This window comes from Juglans regia, chromosome 2, assembly GCF_001411555.2.
Source record: "Juglans regia cultivar Chandler chromosome 2, Walnut 2.0, whole genome shotgun sequence".
Classification (NCBI taxonomy): domain Eukaryota; kingdom Viridiplantae; phylum Streptophyta; class Magnoliopsida; order Fagales; family Juglandaceae; genus Juglans; species Juglans regia.
Window position 1 is genome coordinate 36,681,864 of NC_049902.1, and position 17,639 is coordinate 36,699,502.

The 17,639-nt window shown below is 35.3% G+C and overlaps 1 protein-coding gene across 1 annotated transcript; it reads right to left on the reverse strand.

Annotated features, from left to right (window-relative positions):
* Window positions 1–8,260: 8,260 nt before the first annotated feature.
* Window positions 8,261–15,508, reverse strand: LOC108984777 (fimbrin-1). The gene is made up of 15 exons (XM_018956830.2): window positions 15,294–15,508; window positions 14,497–14,585; window positions 14,223–14,390; window positions 13,771–14,009; window positions 13,499–13,670; window positions 13,376–13,414; window positions 13,172–13,240; window positions 12,935–13,051; window positions 12,163–12,374; window positions 11,592–11,747; window positions 10,941–11,140; window positions 10,125–10,282; window positions 9,808–9,904; window positions 9,553–9,644; window positions 8,261–8,916 (listed from the first exon to the last, which is right to left on the reverse strand). The coding sequence occupies exons 2-15, from the start codon at window positions 14,581–14,583 to the stop codon at window positions 8,647–8,649; spliced, it is 2,076 nt and encodes a 691-aa protein (XP_018812375.1). The 5' UTR covers window positions 14,584–14,585; window positions 15,294–15,508; the 3' UTR covers window positions 8,261–8,646.
* Between the last annotated feature and the right edge of the window lie 2,131 nt (window positions 15,509–17,639).

Here is a 17,639-nt window from a genome sequence, read left to right on the forward strand (position 1 = left end):
CAACTAAAGCAAAAGGAAAAGAAAAGATACATATAAAGACGAAAAAAATTACAGCTCTATCTTGGTTTCTCTACTCTATGTTTTTTATCTACAATGCATTGAGCGGTAAATCGAGCGTTTAGAAAGAAAAAATAAAAAAATATGATAGCTAAGGTGTGCTACAGATAAGTCATGAACAATAGTTGATTCGTAGAAGAATACTTATTCATATTTGAATAAATTTATTTGAAGAGTTAACCTACAGATTGGTCAGGCTGTTTTAAGAAAATAACAGTCCACGAATAAACTTATGACACGTAGCGTTCTATTAAAAGTATTGTGTGGAAGTCCCGCATCAGATTATTTTTCTCATGTGTTTTTCCTCTCCACTTTCTCAAATTCCTTCCCATTTTGCAAGACCTTCTCTCTTTGTTTTTCCTCCCCCTAGTTTTTCATTTCGCAATCCTCAATTTTCCATTTCGCACCCCCACTTGCAGTACAAACCCTAACCTCCTCTCTTTGCTTTTCCTCCCCCCAATTTCCCATCTTGCAAATCCTAACCATTTCGCACCCCTTCTCGCAACCTCTGTCGCACGACCTCTTGTAGCCGAGTCGCACAGCCCTCACTCCACAACGTCTCTCGATGCCACCACGACTCGTGGAAATTGTTTTCTCTGGTATGCCCTACCCTAACCTAGGTCTCTGGTATGATTTTGTCAGCATTTTTTAGGTATCTTCAAACTTGGTTGCCTGTAACCTAGGTCTCTTGGATTAATGTTGTTTTTGGTTTGCATTTTACGAGTTATCAGCCCTCTAGCAGCCAAGTCGCACGGCCCTCGCACAGCCCTCTCACAGTTGATTTGGTATGATTTTGTTGTGTTTTTGTAGGTTTCTTGCTTTCTTGACAAATTATGGTTGTAACCTAGGTTCTCTTGGATTAATGTTGTTTTTACTTTGCATTTTATGTGTTTGATAAAAGTCCACTGCATAAATTGTGGCTTTTAATAACATGTATTCTGGTTTTATTCTTGTTTGATAAAACGTTTGGGTCAAGGCTTTTTTTGTTTTGTTTTGTGTGTGACTGGGCAATACTCTCAGTTGACAAAGTAGTAGGTTCTCAAGTTAAAAAAAAAAAAATTTAGCTATATGTATTGTCTAGTCAGTTCAATATACACAATATGTTTGAGTACTGATATGGTTGAATTTTGGCTAACTTTCTCAAGAAAATAACTCTACTGGAATTGGCTTTAACTTCCATTTCTTTTATGCATTTTTCATTCTTCTTCCAAGCAGATCCTTATCTAAATTATTGCAAACATTAACATGAATTGCCAACATATGCATAGCATGTTAAGTTAAGTTATATGTGTTTGATGTGTTTTATAAGTTGTTACTAAATTGTCAGCATGTGTATTTTTGTTAACATAACTTCTTATTGATCTGGGGGCTATTTTTCTTTAATAGCATGTTTTTCAGTTACAACTTACTTTCTTTAATATTATGATAGGGCATGAAAAGTTCGGATGATCAGTCCGAGTCAAGTTCTAGGGGTGTAAGATGGGAAGACTAAGGTAGTTTGGAGAGACCGCTTTACTATTGTGGTTGCCAAGCAAAGCTACGAATTTATGGAAAAGCAAATAGTTTTGGTAGAATATTTTTTAATTGTCCAAACTATAAGAAGAAAAAACAATGTGACTTTTTGAGTGGATTGATTTTCAGAATGAGCAAAACAGCTGCTGTAAGATGGCATTGGAGTTAGTTGAACGAATGAACGATATGGTACTTCATGAATGGCTACACATAGAAGAATCCAAATTTAAAGCAATGGAGACAAAGTACAACAGAGTCTTGAAACTGTTAATTTTATCATGGTTATTTTTTATTATTGTTTTGGTGTAATTTTTATGTATCCAACAAATTATAATGTATCTCGATCAGTACTACGACTCATGTAACCCGTGTACTTTTTGTAACACTTTAATGTAATGACTACTTTCTTTTTGTTATGATAGTTTGTACTGTTTTGAAGATGTTTTTCATGGTTGAGGTACAGTTTATAGATGATTTGGTCAGGGCGCATTGATGTAAATTATCATTTAACGTTACCTGGTCCTGTAATTACTTGTGCTTACTTATTGATGTAAATGGTGAGTGTATTGATTTATAAGGACATTTGTTGGCACAACCTATATGGCATGTACAACAACTTTCCATCATGAGCAACATTTCAGCGCATTAACCAGATACCATCATGAGCAACATTGATTTAACGTTACCTAGTGCTTACTTATTTTCCTAGTTGCTCAAACCGGAACCATTTCAGAACACATAAACAATGTAACTTATATGAGCAGCATAAAAAGATAATGTAAATGAGACTATTTCAGCACACAGAGACATGTACAAAAATATAAAAAGATATGAGCTACATAAAAAGACTACCAATGCAAAGGAGACCAGTTGGTTTATACTAGAAAATTAATTTTACAAATATAACTAAGCTTTAAAATGTAATTCAATAGACCACGAGTGTAAAGATAACTAAGTTGGTTTCAAATGTAAATTAATTTTACACCAATTCCTTATCTAGTTTTACAAAAAGACCACCAGTGTAAAGATAACTAAGCTGATTTAAATGGCCCTTTACAAAGATGCAATTTTTACACAATCAATCAAAATGTTACTCTATTTGTCAGCAAAAGGTCGAAACTCAATAGAACTACATCTTGGGCATAGCTTCCTTCATCTGACTCGAATACCTTCCTTGGCCTCTCCTCGTATGACTCAAAACCTTTAGTTTCCGTTATCCTGCTGCATCAAATAAAGAGTAAGTTTGGCATTTATGTGATATCAAATAATACCACAAAATTAAAGTAAGAAATATTATAGAAGAGGGAAGAAATCACATACAAGATATAATAAAAGTTGCACTATGAATCCAAATGTTCCAATATATTATCAGTTGTTGGCCTAAAATCCCAACAAAAATAACAACAAACTTTATTAGCTTCTTTAATTACAAAGCGATAAAATACAAATAACTACAAAGCTATTATACCTCACTGAAGGACACTTATTTTTAGCATGTCATTCATTCTTGCAAATGCTACAACGCATTTTCTTTGTAGTTTGTATTTCCTTTGGATTTTTTGCTCTCAAAGATTTTGGACACCCTTTTGTGGGTAATCGTGGAGGTTCTTGTACCGTTTGTGAAAAGTTCAATACAACTTGACTTCTTAATATTTGATCATCATTGGTTGGTATTGCTCATGAACACTCTACATGCTCGTCCATTGCGAGTATCTCTTTGTGCACCTTCTCCAATGCAAGTGTGAAATGATTATATTTTTCTACTAACTGTGATGCAAGTTCAACAATGTCATAAAATTGTATCATTGACTTGTTTTTTCTCATCGTAGGCTCATCTAGTTCCAGCCTCACTTGGTCATCACAACACGGAATGTCGGGAATGGGTCGAATCTTAGCATTAATAGTCCATCTGCTTAAAACATAATGCTCTGGCAATTTATTTAACTTCGTTTTCTTGCCAAAAATACATAAGATATATACCTACAAAGAATCCTCCATAAACTCTTACATGTGGCATGTACATGTAGCATGTTCTCTACTACCTTCAAATGTCACATGGTAAAGATGTGTTTCTTTACCATGAGCTGTCACTCTATATGTCTTCGCCTCACCAACCATATATAATTTTCTTGCTTCGTACTGTAGACTATTAAACAACTCATATTTGAAGATCATGAAAGACTTTATTGTATAAACCATTACCGCCTCCTCTTCAATTTTAAAATGTGTCTTCATTATCGCTTGCATAGATTTTTTCCGGACATCCTTATCTTTCTCTTTAAAATAACGTGCATCTATAGCTTTTTCATATTGATGCACAAAGTCACTAACCCTAGTGTTTGAACGAACATAATCTTTGAAAAATTTGTTCATACTTTCACTCATCTGAGTTGTTGACATACTGATATAGAATGTCAAACGCTGGTATGTCATACCCACTTATCCCGTCGGTTGTAAAGATTTTAAAGCCAAGTATTTTCTCCTAGGTCATACTTCACCACAATCAAAGTTCATTCTTGCTCAAACTCATCAGTAATAATTGTCTCATGGATGTAATGACGAAAATCTTTTTGAAAGTCCAGAAATTTGTTGTATACATAGGTTAAGTGTTTGGGAAACTTATGTAAAATATGCAACAAGCACAACCTGTAAGTTGTATTAAGGAGTACATCAACAATTGCCTTAGTCATCGCCTTGTCATCATCTGCAATTATAGTTGAAGGGGCATGCTTAAGCATTGCCTATTGCCTAACCATTTATATGATTATGTCGTTTCATTAACAAATAAGGCACAACCAAACATTATGGTCTAATGATGATGATTAACTCTAGAAAATAGCACAAATGACATCTTATAAAAATTGGTCAAGTAAGTGGCATCAAATGTAACAACATCCCAAAAATATTGGTATGCAGCTCTTGATCTCGTATCAGCCCAAAAACAATTTCTTATACACCCATCCTTATCAAGTTGCATGGAGAACACAAACTCAGGTTCTTTGAGTTGTCGATCAAGAAAGTAGGAATATAACCTTTGTGCATCCTCCTCTTCAAATATTTTTCTCATTTGAGTTCCCAAATAATTTTTTGCATCATTCCCAATATAACAAACATTAAAGTCACCACCTGAATCTTTACTCAACACCGACATTATCTTCCTTGTCGGTACACCGGACTCATTCAAAATCATAATAATTTTTTTTATACTTTACTAACTCCCCTATATCCACGAAGGAAGCTAATACTTCTTGGTATAAACAGAATATGATTATGTCTAACCACCAACTTGTTGACTATCCACTTTTTACCATCTTTCTTTATTCTCATTATTACTTTACATCCAATCTTTGTCACAGCAGGTTCAGGGATTATTCGATCTGTATCTTTCCAACTTACCAGTCGAAATTCTTCCCTTGTACAAATATAGTCTACTGCACAAAGAGTTTTAATCTTTCGACAATCGAGTATGATTCATCCGGATTGCGAATCCTTGTCGCTTTGCAAATGCCTTATAAAATGCTTGGGCATCTTTGACCTCCTCAAATACTATACCAATGAATGGCTCCAACGGAGCACTACTCGAAGAGGGAATCACATTCACTCCATCTTCGACTTCGACATTGACCCCATCTTCGACATTCACATCACCTTGAATGTCTACACTTTTAGCCTTAAGTTCATCACTATCAATATTATAAATTGGTTCTTACCAGACAAAAGCACACGATTATAAACAAGCAAGTTATGGAAAATCACCAAAATACATTATGTCATTTGAATCTAAAGGCAAATTATAAATTACAGAAAATAAAAGAAACAAGTATAATATTGTATTGTTGGTTTTTTATGCTAGGTTCTCCGAAAATGCAGCTCAATAGGTATATGACGTATCCTGACAAAATAAGTCATACTTTTATTGCTTTTTAATTTGTTTTTCTAGTACTACAAACTACTTATTGTTCTCAATGGTGATACTCTTTAAGATTTCTTTTTATCTTTTCAAGTCTTGATCTTGCTTGATGGTTAATGAATACATGGTCTTGTTTCCAGACTAGCATTGTTGAAAACAGGTAAAAACAGGACCATATTTCGATTTTATATGGAAACAGGACAATATTTCAGTAATGCTAGTATGTAAACAAGACCATGTATTCATTAGCTATCAAGCAAGATCAATACTTAAAAAGATGAAAAAAAATCTTAAAGATTATCACCGTTGAGATCCGGATGTGTCTTTCAAACATTTTTTCAAACACCTGGTCAACCATGAACAACCAGAGCATATAACGTAAGAGAAATACCTGAGCAACACCAAAGCCACTAGACTCAACCATGAACAATTGTTAGTTGGTGAATGCTATGGTGGGCGACGGACCAGTGGCGGTGGAACTGCGCTTGCGTAGTGGAATAAATCGTGGGAGATGGACTAGTGGCGAGGAACTCATGCGCCAAAATTGGTTGCGGTTGCGTAGTGGCTGACGGAGAACTCGTGGACGTGGTGGACTGGTGGTAGTTGCCTTTAGACGTGGAGGTGAGTTTGGCGTTTTGGAAGCACACAGACCATAAGTGCATTGACTGAAAGCAGAAACGCTGAGCTGAAGAAGCACAACTTATCCCATGCGCACGAGTCTACCATTAGTTTCCTATATTTGCTGAGGTGTCAAGACATAAGTGGAGGGCTGTTACTCATGTATTATCGGACCGACCGCTTAGCAGCGGAACTGTTCTTTGAAGTTATTTACACCAATTAATTTTTACCTAAATTTAAACAGTTTATTACTTTATTAAAAAGTAATAACGCGTTGATTTTTTTTTTTAACAGGGGTTGAATTTAATCTTAAATCGAATTTATTGCGAGATAGAGTGCATAATTTTAATAATAATTATATAATAGTATGATAACCTATGACTAATTATTATCCAAATGAAAATATCTACTGTTACGGTTATACTTAACGGGGGTTGAATTTCATCTTAAATGATTGCTAATTTTTTTAAAGAGTAATGCTACATATAATTGAAGAGTACGCAAGTGTCGCATAATCGCTTTGAAAAATATAGAAGTCTATTATTAAAAAATAAAATTTTTCATGTAGATCCCGTATTTACTCACTTTTTAAAAAAGATTGCACGACGTTTACACACTCTATGACTGTAAATATCATATCTTTTTTTTTTTAAAGATTGGCTTTTCGGGTTTGTGATTGGGGTGATATTACTATATACTGCCAGCATTGACTTATAGGTGTGTCTATAGTATAAATTGTATTTTTTTTAAAATGTTTTTTAAACATTTTTTAATATTTAAAAAAATCAAAACACTAATAATTACTTTCCTAATCGTTGAGCAAAAAAATAAAAAAAATAAAATACATTAGCGGTAAAATTGAGGAGACAAACTCAAACGACATAATATCATTTTCCTTGTAATTATGTGGAGCGGAATCAAAACCTTGGCCATTGGAAATATAATGGGAAAAGCTTCTTTGCCCACCTAGTTTGACCGCACTGGTTGACCGCTGGTTAATTTATTTTTTTATTTTTTTACTTAGTGATTAAAGAAATGATTTTAAGTGAATTAATGTATTTTTTTTTAAAAAAATATTTACATATATTAAAAAAAGTGAAAAGAAAAATGAGAAAAAAAATACAAATTTTGCCTATCGGTCAAGTTGAGCGGGCTACTTTGGGCGGCAGAGTAGCCCGACTCAAATACAATACCTTTTTTTTTTGTGAAAAAAAGGATAATGCTATTTTAAATCATTAACATCATGATTAAAAATTTGAAGACATAAAATAATTAATTTTTTTACAAAAAGAAAGAATCTATCCCCTTCCCATAAATGTTGTTTTTAATTATTTTTTTAAGAAATTAATTATTTATTGTTTTCAAATTTTTAATTTTTTGTATCTATTTTTTTAATTTTTTAAGTTTTAATTTAGATTTTTTTTTAATAGAAGTGCCACCTTTCAAGGTCTAGGCAAAAAAAAAAAAAAAAAATATTCTGCCGCTTGCCCGCATGTCAAACTCTTGCCGTTATGGATAAATTGACGAGAGATGGATGAAGTGATCTAATTATAAAAAATTGTTTAAAAGTAAATTATTAAAGATTGAGATCTCGTTTAGTTACAAGTTGAAAATTTTGTGAATATTAATAAAATGATTTGAATTAAAATATTTGATAAAATTTTGAGAAGATAATAAATAAAAATATTATAAAATTAAAATATTATTAGAATATAATTTTTATTTTAAGATTTAAAAAGTTAAATTATTTTTTATGTTTTGTTATAAAGTTTGAGAAAGTTATAATTATTAGACAATAATTAAAGAAAAGTTGAGAAGTTTAAAATTTTAAAATTAAGAAACGTGTATTTAAATAGTATTTAGATGTTGAGATGAAATAAGATTAGTTGAGATCATCTATAAAATTAAACCTGGCAAATCATATTTACAAAACACACCACTTATTTTAAACTTATAAAAAAGTCAAAATAATATTTATTAGTTAATGTGAAAAGACCTTACATGCTTCACATCACTAGTGTATTTTGACGTGTCAAAATATAATCTATCAAGCAGTATTTTAACTAAAAATAAATAAATCATTAACATATATATAGGTAACATTATTGATCATGTAATAGACTTGTATTGAAGATGATGGTTTGACTTTTGAAATAACACATGTAAACAAACAATGTCACAAAGTGAGTGACTCAACACCATGGGTTGAATTATTTAATTCATGATCACTGTAACAAACTAGAAAGAATGCAGCTAAAATTGGAGAACCTACTCGACTTTGAGTATGACTGGAGTGAGATTAAAGAAAATAAAAGGAAAACCAACATCTTTTCCTGTCTTTCTGTTCTCTACAAAATTCTTCCCTCTCCTTTTCCATTCATTTGCTTTTGATGTTGTTTACAAGCAAATATCCAACATCTGTAGCGCATTTTCTAGTCATGGCACGGATAGGTGCTGAAATCTGCCTACTTAAGCTTGCATGTATTCACCTTTTTTTCATTTCTACCTGAGCTGGTGTTATGGAGGTAAACATTATAGGCATTCATAGTTCATTCCCCCACAGAATTCACCTCATTCTCGACCAGTGAGGAGACGGTAGAGTCAGAGGCAGCATCATCAAAACTTAAGATTGAAATTTCACCACAAAGGGACGAGATTTCATCCTCGCCATTAATAGATGGTGCCGGGGATGCATCAGTTATAGTTGAACAAGAAGATGTATCAGCTGGGGATGGAGAGGACTCTGCCTCTTCAACTGCTTTTTGCAGACTCCAGTACATAATGCTGGCTGTGAGCATGAGAAGCATCTTCTGGTTCACCTGCGGTTCCACAAAATAATGGCCATGATTGGTAAATCTAAAATACGAGCCATGGCTCAAATTTATAAAACTTCATACTTCAAAGAGGGATTATGATTCACTGATGTATGAATAGATGTTAATAAAAGGTAACTGTTTCTACCTCAAGCGAGCATTCCTATTGCGTGTATTGCCATACAGCAACAGTCTTGCTTGTTCATCTACTTATAATCTCTGTGTGTGTGTTTTGATCTTGTTTCTGTTTTTCAGGCAACTCTAGATTGGTGGGGGAAGCCAAATTGCAAGTAATCTGGTTATTTCCTGACAAATGGTCAACATTATCATTCTAAGCTCGGTAAAGTCACAAGGAGAGGAGGAAAGTGTCAACTCAGAGTTTGTCTGTGCAATTAAAGTTAATTTTTTTTATTGGTACTGGATGTTTGGAAACAGTGTCCTGACTAATCCCAGGAGTTCTAGACCCTCGGTAATTCAAAGGGAAAATCCCCCAGTCCAATGACCTCTAGAGATTGTTTGCATCCAAGAGGATTTGAACCTTAGACTTGGGGGAGCATACCCCCAAGCCTTAGCCAACCCTTAGGGATTGCAATTAAAGTTAAATAAGACCAGAAAGTTACAGAAGCCCAGCTGCAATCTTACCTCCATGATGTCCTCAGGCAACAAGAAAATGGAACAACCAAGCTTTCGGGCAACACTGATTATATATGTAGCATTCAACCTCTTTTCTTCATCTACCACTCCAACAACAAAAACAGTCAGCCCACCTCTTCCATAGCCCTTTCCTCAGTTTTTATAATGAGTTGAGTTAAGTAGTAATCCAAGAGCAAATGATAATTCATAAAAGAGAATTATCCTGTTAATTTCCTATCCAAAGTAGAGTCGCAGCAATCATACCACTTTCACCCTTAGTAACAAGGTTCCAATTGACAACCCTAGGCTCCACAGAACTAAGAAGCTCAAGGAAGAATATCCCATTTGACAAACTCTTATCCTGAAGGAAAAAAGAAAGTCCATATTACCAAAAAAAAAAAAAATCTCCTTATAGATATGATGTTAACACATACGCATATAGTTTCAGACCCAGTCACCCAGGTAAGAACTTTCCCAAATTTTCAAAAAATCATATAAAAATAAAATTTTAAGATTTATCATATATGGAAAATTCGTCAAAATTAGTGTGTTGGTTTGGGGGGGGGGGAATTCTTCCAAACCTTAAAACTCTGTACTTGAGAAGATCTGGCTGTCCTTTTCACTTTGTCGTTTGCCCAATTTAGGATATCAGCATCAGTAATATCCTTTCCTTGAGAGTGAGATCTTAAATTCTTCAAAAGTTGAAGCATATTAAACCTCATCAACTGCCACAGGAAAGCTGAAACAGATTTGAAGTAAGTTTGAGCATTGGGACAACAAATTATTGCCGCATATATAATTAAAAGTATAAAACCAATTTGTTAGTAAGTAATGAAATGAAACTGAAAACCATATGACCACATAACAAGCTTTTTCAGGAAACAAAAGAAAAGAAAATAATTTTGAACTCAATCAGGAGTTGTGAAATAAGTAGATATTGAATCCCCATCGAGAAGGCCATGAAACTTTTTGTTTTTGTTTTGTGCAAGTAATTGAAGATAACAATATTAACAAATATAGAATCGGTATCGAGAAAGCTATGGTTCATAGAATACTTTTGCTACAAAAAAAAAAAGAAAAAAAAAGGCATAGTGGACTGTAACACTAGCTTTTGATATGCTGAAAGGCATGAGGAAATGTGTTATATAGGAGTATGATGCCTTCTAAGCAAGATACTCAACAGATTGTTATTCTTTAATGTTATTTTACTTCCAAAGGTGCTTTAGCAGTCAAATGCACGCTTAGACATGAAATCAATTGTAATTTGAATTAACAACATATTGTCAGAAGTCCCAACGTCATTAAAACTTGAGTTCACTTCGTTGTTTAGAAAATGTTTAATAGCTTATATAAGTCAGCAACTCTTCCAACCAAATCCACTTGACATAGAAGATTACCAAGTATGAGCTTCTTATTTCCTTGTACAATATCGTTTCCAGCTAAATTCACCAGCGAGAATTTCATCTGCTTCCCAATCCTAATAACTTGATTGCAGTTCTCTACTTTTCTAAATGGCATCTTAATTGGAGGCTTCGATGCCTGCCTCCAATTAACAGATCCAGGAGAAACCTTGTCAAGCACTTCTAGAAGTATCCACCTGCGTACATGAACAATGCACATCAAGCCATATCAGAGGTAACTTGTAAATGTTAGGTAGTGTTTTTTTTTTTAAAGCTTAAATGTCACGTAGTTAAGCCCTTGTGAAAGAATTTTACATCATTTGTACATCATTTGGATATTAAGGACGATATTCCAAGCAGGAAACAGAGATATAGACCCCAGAGGGAAAAAAACAAACTTTTTCAAGAATGCTTTGAAAAGAAAAAAGCCATGCATTTTATGTTTAGATAAAACAAAAATCCGCACCTCATTTAGAAGGTGATCAGAATAACTAGATGAGTATTTGGCACATGGCTTGTATTTCTTGTTCTACAGAAAGATAAGCATTCGCTCATAAAAATACTTCCTAAAAATGAGGCCACTCTACTTATAAAAAAAAAAATTTGAGGCCACTCTAGTAACTCTTCCTTTAAAATAGGAAAACCCACCCATTTCTGACATCTTCAAATACATTATTGACATATGTAGCAATTCCAAGACTGTTGATCCACAGCCGAAAGCATCTTTCTTCTCTAGAAGTTTGTACATCATCTGTCATCATCTCGGCATAGGAAATCTTTTTGCTGTCTGTAGAGAGCCCATTCCTGCCAGGGTATACTCTTAATCAATATGATGAAACACAAGTAGGGAGTCCAGATTACCGGTAAGACCCCATACAACATACCAAAACATATGTACACATATTGACAGCAAAAAATAAGTTCTTAGTCTCAATTAAAGGATCGACATTGAGGGGAGAAGAAAAAGTAAAAGCAAGAAGTCAAATACATGGAAAACTTGATTTCTGGAAGATCATCATCCCATCTTACTTTGGCATCATCTTGTATGCAGCATGCAATATATGAGCACAAATTATTCAAATAACTTTGGCTCAAGTGTGATTCTATCCAGTTTATATAAGAAACTGTTCCCCAAAGTCACTATCCAACTTGGAAAGTTGAAGAGAATAGGGAATTCTTAACACTTTAATATGATGAGATATTGAATTTAATTTTGTACCTTTGATGAAAAATTTGTGCCACAAATGCAAGGTTCAAATTTGGTGAGCCCTCCACAATGTCATTTGGAGCTAAGTATCTTTTACAATCCATTCTCTCTGCATGATCAAGTATCAGTTTTGCCCTTTCAGTGGGATCCTTGGCATCCAAAGTGGTTGGACTGCAGTGTTCCGGAGCCAAAACATTTAGAAGGTAGGCATAAGCTTCTCCATCCTATACTCATGTGAGAAAAAAGTACACACATTAATTTACGAGTCATGAAAAATGTAATCATTTAAGCCTCGTTTGTTTTCACAAATCCTCTCAACTCTTCTCATTTAATCATTACAACTTTCTCAAATTCCCACACAAAATTAAATAAAAAATTCAATTTTTCAAATCCAAAACAAAAATAATATTAAAAAAATATATTCTAACAATATTTTATTCAACTATTAACTTTAATCTCAACTCATCTCATCTGCAAAAACAAACGAGGCCTTACTAATAAGTAAATTCAACTTCACTTTGTAAGGAGGCAACAACTCTGCCATAATTTCTTGTGGGAGAAAGCAAGCCCCAACTTAAAAGAAGGGGAGAAGTAGGAGAAGAATGTGATTTTGGAGCAAGAAGAATATCTAGACAAGGAGTTGTTACTTTAAAAGCTCCAGATCCCACTCTCCTTTCGACAATGTTGCAATATAGGCCATCTTACCCCATCCTACATGACCTGTTCCAAAAATATGACCTCACTTTTCCAAGTTCATAAATGCTTCCTATAATCTCTTAAATACCTTCAAGTCCGAAGAAAAATTTGTAACCGGTTTCTTATAGCCTGCTTTCTGGAGATGAAAATTCATCCATTTCAATAAAACCTTGTCGGGGGGTAAACTCATAAGCTCTTCAACATCCTGTCAAACAAATCCAAGCATAATCTGAGCATTATTCCTAACATGGACAAGGAAAATATAGAATTTGACAGACTTATTTTCATTGAAGATTGAAAACATGATAATTGTGAAATTTCATACATTGCTGTCCTCCACCAATTCCACAAGCTGAGGTGTCTTCTTAAGGTTAAGATCTGCCAACAATTGTATCTGAAATTGCCACAGTAAGTTCATGCCACAGAGAAGGACAAAGGGATGAATGGTCATTAACTTATTAATCTCCATAACCAGAAGCACAATGTCTATGCTGTCATCCTATAAATCAAACCCTGGGAGTATAGATACCTTTATAATTTGGGAGATTAACCCTAGAACCAGATGAGGCTGCAAAAACAACCAGAATACAGACTTCAGACTAAGAGACTTATCAATTAATCTAATATGGGAAGCTGGTTTGGCTAAACTCACTCTTCCTTCAACCAAGTCCTGTGTACCAATGTTAACTACTGTGCAGCCAATAGCCTTTGCAGAGTTGAGGCAAAGAGTATGATTCTCATTCCTCTCCCATGGGTTGAGTATCCTTTTGGTGTTGATAGCCCTTTCATCAATTGTATTAGGCACAGCAACATTGATAAGCTTACTGCAATAAGCCATAAGATAAATCACTACCAGTAAGCTGTATCAGCTTTAAAGTTGCCTTAAAAAAGTAGAATATAATCAAGCAGACCCTTCTTAAATACCATAGAAGAACTCCATCTTTTGCAAGATCAAATAGACTATTCGTAGCTGGATCTAATGGAAGATATTGCCCCAGAAATGGGTCATCCCCAAGATAGCTGTTTATGTGAGCCACATAAGAGGCTTTCTCTGATTCACTGATTGTGTGAAGAAGAGTAGTTGTGGTGGCCTTCAGGAATGACCAAGAGTTTTTTGAACCACCCACTTTTGCTGTAGCTCGACCTTGCAAATTCAAATATGCCTGCATATACCATGCAACGCGTTAATATGCAAGTAACCTTGGAGCAAAACAAATTCCGAATTCAATGCAACTTAAACCTATACTTCTAAGTTCTAAATCTAGAAAAGTAACAAACAAATACTATAAGTTCTAATTTTATTACGTCTTTTGATGCAACAAATATTCATTTATCAATTATCAGAGAGAGAGAGATCAGAGACATAGGATGCTCACCCTAAGGAAGGCTTCAAAATCAATTTCATCGCTCAAATCACAACCTGATTCGCCCAAAATCCCCCTAATCTCCTCCTCAGAAAACTCCTTAAATGCCTTTAGCTTCACCATTAAAGGTGGCAAATCTCCAGCTATAACTTTACCATTCTGATTCTTTACTGAAATAAACTAAGGACACACCAAAGAATAAATTATTTAGACTAGAGTCAAAAGAACCATCTCGATGTATTCTCAAATCTAATTTGCTAGCAAATTCAGAAAAAAATAAACTTACTTTGGTTTTGAGGCTGCGAAGCTCGACCTGTGTGAACTGGCTTTGAAGCCATTGATCCGAAACGAAAACACCCGCGAAACTTGTCATCTCTACAAATTGGCAAGGGGAAGATGTGAGCTAATTAACCTTAAATTCTTCCCCAAATTACATAAAGTCGGTAAAATCCAGAAAGAGAGAGTTTGAATCGATATGTTCGATCAAACATTAAATTCAGAAGCACAATTTTTTTTAGAAGTAAATTCAGGAGCACATAATTGGATCCATTCTCTAGGTAATGCAGCAGCTAGCTTCTACTAATTACCAGCCTGCCCAACCGTGTCCAGACAGATAGCATCCAAAAAAAGCAAAATTCAGGGTGGAAAAAGTCGCAAGACCAAGAGAAAACAAGACTTGTCAGTTAGTTTTCAGATTATATGAACAATGAAAAAAGTTCTCTAATATATTACTTAAATCAAAAGTTCGTGCACATGAAATAAACACAGAATTCCATGCATGTAAAATTCTTAAAGGAAAACCCAGTAACACGAGACATACTATGTGTATGCGTATCTTGTTCTGGTGCTTTCTCATGACTAATGCTATGATGAATGAACCAGAATCCAACAAAGAAAACGTAAAATCAAGGCAAACCCACATGTCCACGCCAGGAGTAAAATCAAAGACAATTCCAATGACATAAGACACGGGAAAAGTGTCTGCGAATTTCGTTGTAGTGGCTTTTCATGAATAATACGACAAAATGAATCCAAATCAAGTATAGTAAAACATAGAAGCAAAGAAAAGCCAGAAACCTATACCTGTGAAAAATCCTCGAGAACGATTGTGTCCTTCAAACTTTTTGACCGCTCCTCGTTGCTTCAATTTGTATAACACCGAATGTATAAACACAGAGAGAGAGAGAGAGAGAGAGAGAGAGGGGGGGGGGATCGAATTTCCTTCGTGGGAGAGCAAAGGGATGAAACAGTATTGGCTTTCAGACGCGCTTAAGAACAGAGAGGGAGGACAGCCGAGAGGGGTACCACTACAGTACTACTGTCTTGTGTTTAAGGCCCATACGGTTTGTGGTTCCCGTACTCGCAAGTGTATGGTGAGATATATGAACTCGCTCGCTTAGGAATACAAGTCATCGGGTTGGTGTACACCTATTTGGTCTCTTCTGCAAGTGATTTTGTTCCTGTGTCGAAGCATGTAAGGTCCCGATTACATAAATCACTTTCACATCTCCTTTCATTTTATTATTATAATTTTTTTAAATTTTAAAATAATAATAATATTAAAAATAATATTCTAATAATAAAATTATTTTATTCAATTAATATAAAATCATCTCATCTCATCTCCCTATCCCTTTCTTCTTTTTTTGTTTTTTTTCCCTCAAAATTCTTAAATTTCACCGGTAATACCAACATCAACATATCCGTAAAATAAAAACAAAATACAACCACCACCACCAAATTCTCTTTCTCGTCTTCAACATTACTCCAACTTCATTGTTTTTTAAAGCAAAGAATATATAATTAATTGCTCTTGACTTTAAAATATATAAGCATATATGCGTGTGTAAAAACATATTGTAATAAAGAAGCACCCATAATAAGCACCCCGGGCTATTCATATACCTAGTAATTATGCTTGACATATTTATTTATGTATTATGGATGAGCATTTAAGCCCAGCCATGGGTTACTAAATGAGGAGCCCCTCCCCCTTAGTGAAAAAATATGGATGTGTGGCACAAAAGTATAAAATTTCTATCTAGTATAGTTCTCTCTAGTCCACATTTAGGTTGTGGAATATGTGAGAGTTGCTCTAATCTTACCATGTAGCACACTTCATTGTCGATACGTAAAGATTTCGGATGAACAACGATGATGAAAAAATCTTGAAACAACCACACTAGATCTTTGATTTGCTAACGAGGTAATATTGCTTCTGCTGTATATTCTAATCTAGTATTTCTAACATTGGTATCAGAGATAAATCGATTGTTCTCGATTTAAGTTTTGACATGCTTGTGATTTTCTATACGAAAATCACTTTTCTGTTATGATGACTGCTTGTGAGTCATCGTAGCTAGAGGAGGTTTGTGCCACTTTAGAGTGTTATGCAAGTCGGCACATTGCAATCGGCAGAAACCCCTTAGTACACAAACTAGCAAAGCACGCAAGGTGTTACATGGACACTACAAGAGGGATGCACTCAAGGCAGCAAGCTCTGTTTCATCTACAACGGAGTGCGGCGCTGCATAACCAACTTAAGAACAACGCTACCACTGTGAGCAGCGTTGCCAGATAACCCATGGGTTGTTGTCTGCGCAGTAGCATGCACCGCAAGGGCATTGTGTGCCCGCATGGATGTTATAGGCATTGTAGCTGCTACGCACAGTGCTTCGAACGCCCCAAATGATGTTGCGTGCAGTACAGCTTGCGTCGCATGGGTGGTGAGTGCAATCCATTGCAAGCCCAAAGTGATTGCTATGAATCACGGGCTACGCTGCTCAAGATGCTACGGCAACCACTGTCTCGCGCACCACATAGCTTGGTCACGTGGTGCTACCGTTAAGAAACAGTGGTCGTTCGAGTACCATCGTGCCAAGATGGAGGCAGCAACAAGCAGTTACAGGAAGTTGTGGTTGCTGAGATATTTATTTTCTTCCGTTACATGAACACACATGGAGGTGTAATAAGCACCTCAATGCGATGCATTTGTTGCTACGGGCGAAGCTGCTCACTTGGCTTATGCGGCAAGCTTTGCAGCGAGTAGAGCTGCGCACTGGCCAGTGCAGCAAACTCCTTTGCGCCCAAAGCTGAGCACATGGGTGGTGTGACAGTCTCTGCCTTCCTCAGAGCTTTGCGCTGAATGTTTGAAATGTAGCCCACAATACTGCGCTTATGCCCAATGTGCAACGACAACCATTGCCTAGCGCACCAGGCCTAGTTGTAGTTTCTATCGTGCAAGGTGGCTTATGGTGTGACATGTGCCGACCTCTGCTGTGTGCACCGTGTTGTGAGCTCTGTTGTAGCAGAGGAGCACATCAAGCTCCACAAGCTTGAAGGGTGGCGCATAACTCTTGGGTGGTAGTGACTGAAATTGTTTTTATGTTACAAGAATAGTAGCCATAATGTGTTTGAGGAAGAAGAAGA